The 12,052-nt window shown below is 36.5% G+C and overlaps 1 protein-coding gene across 12 annotated transcripts in view; it reads left to right on the top strand.

Moving 5' to 3' along the window:
• The window catches only part of ADGB (androglobin), a 172,641-nt gene that overhangs the window by 66,711 nt on the left and 93,878 nt on the right, over positions 1 to 12,052 (top strand). For all 12 annotated transcript variants that reach the window (XM_070603277.1, XM_070603275.1, XM_070603276.1 and 9 more), the window contains 3 exons: positions 2,498 to 2,638; positions 4,786 to 4,880; positions 9,902 to 10,076. In XM_070603277.1, the coding sequence (XP_070459378.1) occupies positions 2,498 to 2,638; positions 4,786 to 4,880; positions 9,902 to 10,076 (411 nt within the window). The remainder of the gene's footprint in view (positions 1 to 2,497; positions 2,639 to 4,785; positions 4,881 to 9,901; positions 10,077 to 12,052) is intronic.

Raw genomic sequence — 12,052 nt, 5'->3', positions numbered from 1 at the left:
AGAATATTCTGGTTTTCTGAGAAGACAAGACTTTGGGGTGGGGGTGGCGACAGGGACCTTTCAGGGCTCAGTTACGTGAGTGGATATGGAAAAAGCAGTTTGGAGACTGTCGCATCAGCTCACGTCAGAGACGATGGTAGCTTGGAGCAGGGAAGTAAGGTAGTCAGAGTGGAGAAGCAGATAAGGTGAACGATTTGAAAAATATTTGAAAAGTAAAAAATGTGATACCTTTAACTGAGATGAGAAAGACTAAAAGAGGAATGACTTTATGAGGAGAGACTACAAAATGATTTTGAGCACATTGAATTTGAGGTGCCTTTTAAGAAAATCAGGTGGACTTTTCATGTCAGAAGTTCTAGGCCGGTGATATACCTTTGGGAATCATCGAGAAATACATGCTAAATTCAACTAAGGATGATATCCCCAAGAAGACAGCATAGAGTGAGAAAATTAGGAAGCTTCCGACTGAGCCTGAAAGCTAAACATCTGAGAGCTAGGTACAAAATGATGAGCTGGCAGAGGAGGCTGAGGGATGGCCAGAGAAGCAGGAAGAAAACCAGCAGAGCACGTTGCTGTTGAAGTCAAAGGAAAAGAATGTTTCAAGAAGCAGAGAGATAGTCTGTGTCAAATAGTAAGAGTTGAAATATGATGAGAACTCAAAATTCTCTGTTGGATTTTGTGATGTTGAGGTCCTTGGGCAATGGTGGAAGGTGGGAGTGGAAGACGTATTGGAGAGGGGTAAGAAGTAAGTGGAGCGCAAAATAATGTACAAACAACCCTGTTAGAAGTTTGTGAAGAACAGGAGACTACAAAGTGGAAGCTGAGACGGACTATGTGGACTCATACAGGATATTAATATTTTTCATGTATTGGGGGGGAACTGAGTATTTTTAAGAGAAGATTGAGAGAATTCGGTTGAGATGACAGCAATAGTGTAAGCTTCCTGAGAAGGCAGGAAGAGCAGCATTAAGAGAGCCCAGAGGGAGGGACTGGACCAACCCAGGGGAGCCACAGTCTCTTCATTCACCCTGGTGGGCCCCGGGCATGGAGGGGGACAGACGCAAATGCCAGTGGGCGAACAGGTTTGTTAGGGAGAAGCTGAGGGGTTCTGACAAAAGGCTTCTATTTTTCTCTCTTCATCGGCAGCCTATCTTGGAACTGAGAGTGAGGTGGAGGTGGAAGACGAAGGTTCTCATGGTGATATAAAATACATATGGCAGAGGTTTGCCGAACTAAGGGGAGGCTGTCTGCTGTAGGACTCAGCTGCTAACTTTATTCAGAGTGGGGTTTGCTAGATGGGTGGGATGAAATGACAGAGGAGGGACACATTTATTTAGGGCATTGGCGAAAACACATTTTTGTAAACGTTGTTGCATACTATCCAAATTTCTATGTGAAATAGTGTATTTTTTCTATTTATAATTTTTACTATGTATTATTTTATTTCTAAATTCTGAATTCTGAATAGGAGGTTGAAGGATTTTATAGTCTTATTTTAAAATCATACATGAAATCATATATTGTGAGCCAAAATTAATTTTATTGAGTTGTCAAATATGTGTGGAAAACCTACAAAATGAAATTCTGATAACCTATTTTCTAAATCTTAGTTTCCCAGTTAAATGTCTCATCTTATGATTTAAGTGACAGTTATCTTCACTTTTGTATCTAACCTTGATGTTAAATCTACTGTAAAAGCTAAGATATAGACAGGTTTACTTTAGAAGCTAAGGAACATTACCAGGTGTTAATGTCATAGTATTTATTTATACAAGTTTTTAAAAGACGAACAACCTGACCAATGGCAATTACAAATTTAGCAGAAGATGAGAGAACGAAATGGCAGCAATCTGAAATTTCTGTTTCAGAATTGGAAGGACCTTGTTAGGGAATAAAAAATCTTGGAGGATTTTTTTTTTTTTGAGTTGAAGGCGACATGTTTCATAGAAATGTAAATATGAATAGAAATTCAAATGGTGCAGAATTTTACTACACAAGTCATGTTGGCAAGAAGATGTTGGTTTGTGGATGTTGGTTGGCATCTAGGCTGCACCGGAAGACCTCCTGGAGACAGAAAGTTGTACTTCCTTGAGATGGAGGCTCCAAATAAGGACCATCTGAGAGGGCTTCACATTTAGGACTTGACTTTAAGTACGTGCTTTGCTTTTTCTTTTTAAGATGAGAAAATTAGCCTGACACTATAATTTTAGGTAAATAAATTATATTTAAATGATCATCTCCATTTACCATAAAAATATGTGTAATCAATAATAAATAATGCTGCCTGTCTTTCACAACACATGTCAATTTTCAAAGTTTTCTCTTGCTTTATTTTAACGTTTCTAACTGGAGATGAGTAGTGTTTTGGGAAATTTGTGTCAATTGTTTTACATTTAAATAACATTATTGTTTTGACCTTTTCTTCAACACAGCAACTGAATAAGAAATATAGTTTGAGGTTTTGTAGCTAAAAGATTACATTTTTTTAATGTGTTAGAGAAAGCAGATGCGAAAGACCTTGGGAAGAAGCGGAGTAAAGATGGAGAAAAGGAAAAGGAAAAGGACAAATTCAAATGGTCGCTGCACGGCTCCCGGCCCTCGTCAGACGTCCAGCACTCTCTGCTGTCTCTGTCAGACTGTAAGCTCTCAGCCTCCTCCAACAGTAGCTCTCTAGCTCTTGCCTAAAATGTTGGAAAACTCTGGAGCATAGAAATGTGTTTTCTGTTTAGACATATCTAAATAAGCTCGTCCAAGGTTGCCCACAATTGTGAGGCCCTCAGATGGGTCTGCCTATTGGGGCAAGAGCCCACATGTGAGACAGAAGCCAAGGTTGGCCAACTTCTTATGGTACAACCGTCACAGGAGAAGTGTTTACAGGAAGGAGGGCATATACTAATGAATATGTATGTTAGATATTAGTAAGCTATATATAAGATATACCATATAGAATGTATTATAATATATAAAATATGTATTTCATAAAATGCATTTTATGCTATATGTTATATATAATATACATAAATATTAATATAGATTACATGAATATATAAATGTAATTATATATTAGTATAAATATATATTAGTATGTCCCCCTCTATATGAGTAAATTATATATTTACATAACATATATATATATACACATATATAAAATCCTTTTCGAAGACTTTATATTCCTCATATCAGGTCATCTATCTTGGTGCTTCCAGAGTGTAGGTATCATTCTCAGCTCATCCTTCATTACATGGTTGAAAGTACATCCATTTACCTCCAGCACTATGCTCTATCTAGTTGGGGTTTTTTTATTTTGTCTTCTTTCTTAATACATTATTATGTTTTTGTGAGGACATTTTAAGAATTATGTCTTTTTATTTTTATGGAAACATGTCTGGTGGGTTGGTAGAGAAAGGAGTTACTAGTCGTATTTTTACTTCTATATTAAAACTTGTTTTCTTGTGTTGATGCCTTAAGCGATCTTTTTTGATAGTGGATGACATAACATTCCCAAAATTCCTCATATTTAATCTTCTTTGTGAAACTAAACCTTTCTCTTGAGTTCCTTTCTTTGTAAAAACAAAAAAAGGTAACAGTGCCTTTTTTTCTACCAAACTCAGTTATGGTTAACTTCAAGATACAGAATGTGGTTTAGAGTTTGGGCTGTGGAGTAAAACTGCCTGGGTTCAGATCGCTGCTCCAAGAAAAATATACAAAGTTTAAGTTTTAAATGTAAAAATATATTTTTATAAGTTTGGCATATTTCACATCTTATTCCATTCTAGAGAGATCCCAGGCTCATATCAAATTTATATTTTGCAGCTCTAAAGGTATTATTCTGCAATAAATATATTATCTAATAGAGGTAAATATAAGTGCTTGAATTTGTAAAGGAATAAAACAAAAATTTAATTAATAATAAAGACAATAAAGGAAAAAAAATTCTTTTATTTTGGCCAGAATCTTTAAAGAGCGAAAGCATGCTGAATCAAATATCATAATGTCAGGGAGTTAAGGAACACGTAAATAAATAAGGGATGCTCAGAAGCAAATTCTACAAACATTAAACATTCCAAAGTTACTATCTTTCCCTTCTTCATGGAAGGACTCATTTATTTATGTTTTCTTTCTCTTTGAAATAATATAGAAACTCCTGGATTTATTTAAATTCAAAATAAAGATTATACCTATGAAAGCTAAAGAATGTCTCAGTTTGTTTTGTTTTTGTTTTTTAAGATTTTATTTTTTTCCTTTTTCTCCCCAAAGCCCCCCGGTACATAGTTGTACATTCTTCGCTGTGGGTCCTTCTAGTTGTGGCATGTGGGACGCTGCCTCAGCGTGGTTTGATGAGCAGTGCCATGTCCACGCCCAGGATTCGAACCAACGAAACACTGGGCTGCCTGCAGCGGAGCACGCGAACTTAACCACTCGGCCACGGGGCCAGCCCCCAGAATGTCTCAGTTTTAAAATTATTCCTTTTAACGCAGTCATTTATAGACCATTCTAAGTTACATTGACTGATAGCTAGTGAGTTTATGTGGTAACATTTTTACAGTGAAGTAAAATGATTTCTTAAGCAATTAATGGCACGATTATGAATATCGTATAGTGAGACATTCTATGAAATAGGTGCACATTTGAGATTTAACATTTATTAAATACATTTAGAGTCATTTACCTGAGTTTCGGCAGCAACGATAAATTCATGAAGGACTTTGAACCGTCTGGGATGACGCACCGACAGAGCCATCTTGGCTAGAATTCCCATGACACAACGTATGTTTGTTTTTACAGGTTCTTCAGGAATGCAGGCCCCTCACATGGTTGTGTATGCTACCTTTACACCTCTCTATTTGTTTGAAAAGAAGATCTTCTCCTTAGAGAAGATGGTGAGCACTCAAGCCCGGGCAACCCTATCATTGACAGTGTGTGTGTGTGATTGTTTGTTGTGATAGAAGGTACACCAGAATTTAATGAAAATTTTACTCCTGGATTTCAGTCTCGTTATCTTTAAAATTAGGCAGTGGAACACAGGGACTTAGAACATCCAAAATTATTTTAGATGATTGCAATAGTTCCATCTAAAAAAAAAAAAGGATGTAGTCTCATATATTTTTATCAATTCCTTCCATTACAAGCAAAATAAAAGATACATAAATTATATATTTCAGTAAAAATCATTTCTAAATAAGAATAAATCACCTTTCCATAAACAGATTGTACATATTTTCTTACATAAGATGATTTAAATGAACTCACATCCAGAGCTGGTAAACCATGGCTATAACTTCCTTGTATCTTAAAATAATACACCCAAAAAATGTTAATTCATTTTTTCCAATAAGTCTAAAAGTGTACAGAAAATTTATAAAATACAGATAAAGGAAATGAAATTAAAATATTCATAGTATAATTACCTAGACATAGGTACTGTTAACATTTTGGCATATATCCTTTGGGTCTTTTATTCTCTAGATATAATCTGTGTGTCTGTGTGTGTGTGTGTACATAAATACACACTTTTTTACACTTTGGAATTCAATTTCATATTCTATTTGGAAACAAGTTTTTTCACTTGACACTGTATCAGTGACATTCGTCTATGATGTTAAATATTTGGCAACATAATATTTAGTAGTTGCATGTGATGCATGAGTTTCCCATCCTTTTTAAAGTTATCTTTTGTTCTTGGACATAAAAATAATTTTTTTCCTTCTCTTATAAAGGGCAAAGGCCATTTTTGAAATTTTTCCACTTCTCTTATAAAGGGCAAAGCCCATGTTTGAAATTGAAAGATTACTCTTCAATCTACTTAGACAAATGCCCTATTGCATTTGGAACTTATTGAATCCTAACCCTTTGGGGGACTTTTAGACATCTAGCACTTTTTTATAGAATTCCATATGTTATGCAATCACTACATTAAATTATAAGAAGATTAGATGGTTCAATGATATATTTATATATACAAATGTTCATTTGGTTAGTTAGAAACAGTTGAGTTCAATGGAAATTTGGTTGAGATGTAAATACCCCAACGGAATGATTATTGCGCTTTACTATGTACGTTACATTTGTCATCGAGATGATTTAACCAAGGGGCATAATGTTGTCATTCCATCTTCCTTCTCCCTCTCGCCCTCTTCTTTCTCCTTCTCTTCCTCCTTCTTCCTTTTTAGATAGAAAGCATTCTTTCCTGCAGACGTCTGGCATATAACAGGGGTAATACTGTTAAGACATTATGAATGTAGAGATAGTGGCAATTTCTCTGTTTTAATTTGAAGTTAATTATTTTTAGTCATGATTGAATATAAGTGTGCTTCTGAGGCCTCCATGTCCAACTTGAGTCTCTCGTGAAGATTCAAGCTGCCCATCTCAGCCTTGGTTTTCGTTGTTGTTGTTTCTTAAACTCTTTACATGGCAGTGGCCTAGGTGCTGTCTTAAATCTTCCAGAGAGACTGAATGCTCCCACACTGTGGACTGTAAAATGACACGAGCCATGCTTCGTGGAGTGCCATGGTCTCATGTAGGGGAAGTACTGACACACTTTTTAAAACTACAAAATATAAGGATGGGATGAATGCATTACAGAAAAAAGAGTGCAAGATAATCTATTTGATCTTTTGACTGCCCTACTTAAAAACTAACGTTTAAACGCAAAATTAATTTTGAATTTAAAAGATGAAAAAACTCACATGCTTATTTATTAATTCAACAGATGTTGATTGATTGATTACCTATTATGTGCTAAACAATGAGTTCTGCTCTGAGGATACCATGATGAGTAAGATTAACATGGTCCTACCCCACAAAGTTCAAGTCCATTGAGGAAGGTAGACAAGCAACAGTAATAAAGTTAGAAAATTGCTATAACAGAGGGCATGCAAGGTGCCTGGAACATGGTAGATGTAGCGTTCAAATACTGTGTGTTTGATGAGTGAACAAATGAATGAATGAGTGGAAAAATGAATATGGGACACACATAGCAGAAACACATCTTTCTGTCCAATGGTTGACTAGGGAAGTCTTCCCAAAGGAAGAACTGTGTAAGCTATGGCTTTAAGAAGTTAGCCTAGTAAATGGGAAAAATTGTGCTCGAAAGCAGAGGGAAGCTTACGTTGGAAAAGTCTGGAGGTGGAGAACTCTCTGGGTTCAGGGAACTGCTGGAGGCTGAGCAGATTGCAAGGGGAGAAGTCTTAGAGGCAGCTTGAGATATGGGAGGGAGTCAGGTCATAAAGAGTATTATAAATCCTCCCTGTGGGGGTTGAAAATGGCTTAAGGGGCCCAGGAATTAGCGAGTGTCTGTAACAGTAATTAAATGAACCTCAAGGCTGTAATGAACTGACTATAGTCTCACGGTTTCCCTAACTTGCCTGTTGATTCTTTTACATTAGCTGTTAGGATGTTCCAGTTCTCCTGGTAAAAATTGCAATATAATGGAGATATAATGTTTTAAATATAAATCAATAGAAAAAAATTCTGTTCTAATGGGATTTTGTTAAATAGAGAACATTTCTAAAAATTATAGCCCCAAAGACAATGAGACCAACATATAAAGTAAAGCCAATACTTAGCATTAAAGAGTTGGTAAAGACTACAAGAAAAGCAACAATACTTGGGAAGAAATAAGGTGTCATGAATTACCCCACGTTATCCCCCATCCTCTTGCTATTGGACATTCTAAATGGTTTTAGATTCATTTCATGGGTGATCTGGGAGTTCTAAGAAAGCCCTCTCACTTGCTCAAAGCCCCACTTCTAGAATATTTAAGGTGGGATGGGATAAAGAAGTAAAAGAATCTTGTGTAAGGAAACTTCTAATTTATGTCTGACACATGAATTATTCAAACATTTTTCTTGAGTGCCGGCTAGTATTTCACCAGAATGTTTTCCTATTCTCAAACTCTCTCTGCCTCTAACTCTAATCTAGGGAAATCTGAGATCCTTTAACAAAGTTCTCAGTATCAAACTATAACTGTTATGAATAGCATTACTTCACAGCATTCAGAAGTATTATGTAGTATGTTGGAAATAAAATGTATGAGAAGTTGGCGTATATACCTTAAATCAAATTAGTACTTTTGCAGATTATCTAAACAATACAGTAAGTGCTAATACCATACTTAATTATTTGAGCCAATGCCTTACAATTTCAAAATGCTTTAGGTTGTTTTGTTTTCCAATGCGCTACAGCTTAAAAAAGAAAGGGAATAGACTACAACTTTGGTTGCATTGTAAGAAGGAGTTGAGATATGTAGACCAAATTTCAGGTGTAGTAAACTAGCTGGAAATGATTCAATTTATAAATATTACTCTGGACATGATTTCTATTTCGGATATTTTTTAAGTGACAATTTGACAGTAATGTACTCTCTTTATTACGAGACTGAGACATTGTCTGATTGAATAATATCAGTAAATTCTCCCATAAATTCCCATTGAAAGATTACTTTCAAATGTTGGGAAACTTCTAGAATTCGACAGAGTGCAAGTTGTGGGAAAAGGGTTAGATTTTAAAATACCTATAAAAAAAGGCATAATTCCAGAGGTTTCTGAATTTTTTCAGTAAATTGCTAACATTCACAAAAGGGATAAAAAAAGTATGTGACAATTTTCTCTGCTTTTTAATTAGACCTCTTTGAAAGAAACATTGAATCACTTTTCTCTTTATTTTTCCTATGTATAACACTTTTAAATGGCTCTTCTGGACTCAGTGGTGCACTGATTAACTCCTTCTTCTAGTTATTAATGAATTGTTGCAATCATTAATTAATCCCCAGATTCAGGAAGAACTGTCGCATCTCACGGATGCCTCCCCTCTTTTCTGCCTCCCAGAAGCACAGCGTGAGCAATGGAGGAATGGTCACAAGAGCAAGGCGTGTTCTAGCTGAGCAATAATTTGGAAGAGGCTGATAAGTGGATTCCCAGTCCTAATTTAAATAATGGCTTTATACATTTACATTTTCAAGCGTTGCTATTCGAATAGAAATCAATGATGCAAAATCACTAGGAAGAAAAATAGTTGTTGGCAAAACTGACTTTCGTGTAGTTAATGTTTTATTTTACTTTAAACGTTTCAACATTTAGACTATGAACATCAAAATTTGACTGCAGTATATATTACTTTAACTTTCATATGCTTTTTGGTTTCTCCTGGCACATTTCAGCCATCAATCAGTAACTGAAGTTCTGCTTAGATACTATTCTGAGTTGTTCCAAAGCCAAGTGGCTTCAGGAGATCTGAACAGTGCAACATGGGAAGCATCTGCCTGGGAAACGACTTGGTTTGGCAGGACACAGGGCAGCCTCTGTCCTCTGTCCTCTGTGAATGCCCCCATTGTCAGGAGCGATCAGATCATGGGGATTTCCTGTGGGGAGCGGCTGGTTGGAAGGGAGGGCAGAAACTGTACTCAAGGCAGCCACTTACCTCCTCCTTGACCTGACATACAGAGTGCAGTGGATTTTTCTGAACACTGTGTAGCAATTGCTAGTGATTCAAAAAAGAAAAAGAAAAGGAAAGGAAAAAAAACAACTTTACATGTTAAGCTCCTGTATCAAAGCTTTAACCTATAAAAATAAAGGTCGATTAACTTTGGACCAAAACTGATACACTAATATTTTTGCAATCTCATAGAATCTTAAACATTTAGACCTAAAAAGTGCCTTCTCTTTCTAGGTTCTCATTTTGTAAATAGGCAAATGAAAAAATTAAAAGAAAAATGAAAAGATGGAAAGAAATGCAATGTTAATAGTGCTTATGTTAAGGAAGGTGGGAATATGGGTTGTTATTTATTTTTTAGTACTCCTATATGTCTACAGTGGTGATAGGATTTTTATAATGACAAAAAGTATTATTTTAAATGCATGAAGCAATTGCAAGAATCCTTTTAAATGTATCTTGCACCTTTTAGGCCGATTCTGCGGAGAAGCTGAGAGAGTACGGGCTTTCCCACATCTGTAGCCACCCTGTGCTGGTGACCAGAACCAGGTCTTGCCCGCTAATAGCACCACCAAAGTCACCTCTTGTCCCTCCCTGGAAACTCTTCCGTCAGAAAAAAGAAAGGGTCATAACAGATGAGCCTCAAGGTAACTGCTCTCGTGTCATCTGAGAAGCTTTCTAATTAACATTTCTCCCTACAAAGGGCTGATAGCTCCGTTTGTAAAGAAAGATAAGGCTCAAGGCAAAACACTCAACGTCACACCTACAGCCCGCATTTCAGTTTATGTCCGAATTTTATGTCTTTCGAGATTAATTCTCCACATCTCAGAAGTTTGATTCACATCTAAGCTGACCTGGACGTATCGAGGACATTCTTTGGGTGATGGTTTTTTATTGTTATTGTGACAAAAAGGTGGTTTGTAGCAAATACTATAGAAACTTGAATAGCACACGTTGAGCCACTGGAGTGAATTTCTACTGTGGTAATCACTCTAGGGTACCCCGCAGGACATGATCTTTGAATTCACTGATTTCTACTTAGAACTCCTTTGGGAGTTGAACTTCTGCCCTGGATTGGCTCCTGTGTTAATATTGTCACATAGCCACAAGGAGTGGCAGTTGTCCTCAGAAATAAACAGGCTCCCGCTGGCTGAGAGTGGGGCCGTGGGACTGTTCAGGCCTTATTTTTATTCTCACAGTTCATTTCTAAATTCCTCACCGTCCGTGTCTAATTCTTCACTCCTTCGATCTTTTTCTCTACAAGTCTTCATTCTTACTCCTTTTCCCATGAGCAAAAGTTTGGGTGGAAGACAGACCAAGATGGCAAGAGAAGAGATGAGTGAGACAATACATGAAAAGTCAATCTTAAAGCAGAATCGCGAACATGAGAAGAGAGGATTAAAAAAAACACTAATAATTAAAAAATTTCAGCCTAGCAGAACAACTCATAATTTATGTTTATTCAACATATGTATATCCTTTCCGTAGCTAATTTGGTACTTGCAGTTTTTAATGAAGGATAATAGAGAATTGGTGTGCTATGGATTATATATACGTATGTAGGTGTCTGCATATGTATATAATATAAATATATATATATCTCATTCTAAAAAGCTTAAATTATGTTTAATAATAACAAAAGCTATTTTGTAATTTTTTTGTGTTCATTTCATTGCTTTTGCATTTTTACCTCTGTCTTTGCTAATATCTCATTATTTTCTAATTGTATTCATCCAGAAACAGTACATTGCATTCTAGAGGTTATTGCATTGGGGCTGTGCTCACAGCCTGTCACTTGAATGAACAATGAAGGCAAAGCCACAGTGAGCATCCCTCATGCTAGTTTCCTGCAGGCAGTCACTCTGAAGCTTATAAATATGCTTAAGTATTTGGTCCCATGCACCATGGCTTGTGCCCCTATTTGTGGTGCTTGCTGCTGTCCCTACTACCAATTTAAGTATTGTTGATCCTTCATTGCAGGTGACAAGAGCACCATATCTCAGTTACAGGGTAATACATAAGTCCCAGTGGTCCTTAGGATCCTAAACAGAGATAACCACATCGATCGGAATACATACCTGTTCCTTGCCTCCTACTTCCAGCCACAATTTCCACATTTTAAAAATATAAATAACAACTGTTAACCGTGTCATTTTTCTCACATTTTCTTTCTGCCTACACTGGTGCAGCCAGTACAGCTGGCAGCAAAGACTTCTCTAGCACAACATGCTTTCTCCTTGCCAGAAAAGAACAAAGATGAAAGAAATGTCTGCTTTGGATGGAGAGGAGAAATGATCAATTCATTTTTTGTTGAGACCTCTCTGACCTTCTCCTTCCTGCCCCATTATTTTAGTCATTTATTTACATCCCTTGAGTTTCTGCAGTGGGCTGTTGGTGCCAAGAGAGTGTGATATGATGCTGAAAGGAAATAAAATCTTTTACAGTCCTGTGCCCCATAATGATGTTTTGGTCAATGATGGACCGCATATACGACAGTGGTCCCATAAGATTAGTTTCATATAGCCTAGGTGTGTAGTAAGCTACACCATCTAGGTTTGTGTAGGTACCCTCTATGGTGTTCACACAATGACAAAGTTGCCTAACAATGCGTTTCTCAAAATGT

Source organism: Equus przewalskii, chromosome 32 (genome assembly GCF_037783145.1).
Source record: "Equus przewalskii isolate Varuska chromosome 32, EquPr2, whole genome shotgun sequence".
NCBI lineage: Eukaryota > Metazoa > Chordata > Mammalia > Perissodactyla > Equidae > Equus > Equus przewalskii.
The sequence above is the reverse complement of the archived record's forward strand: the minus strand, read 5'-3'. Positions and strand labels throughout refer to the sequence as shown.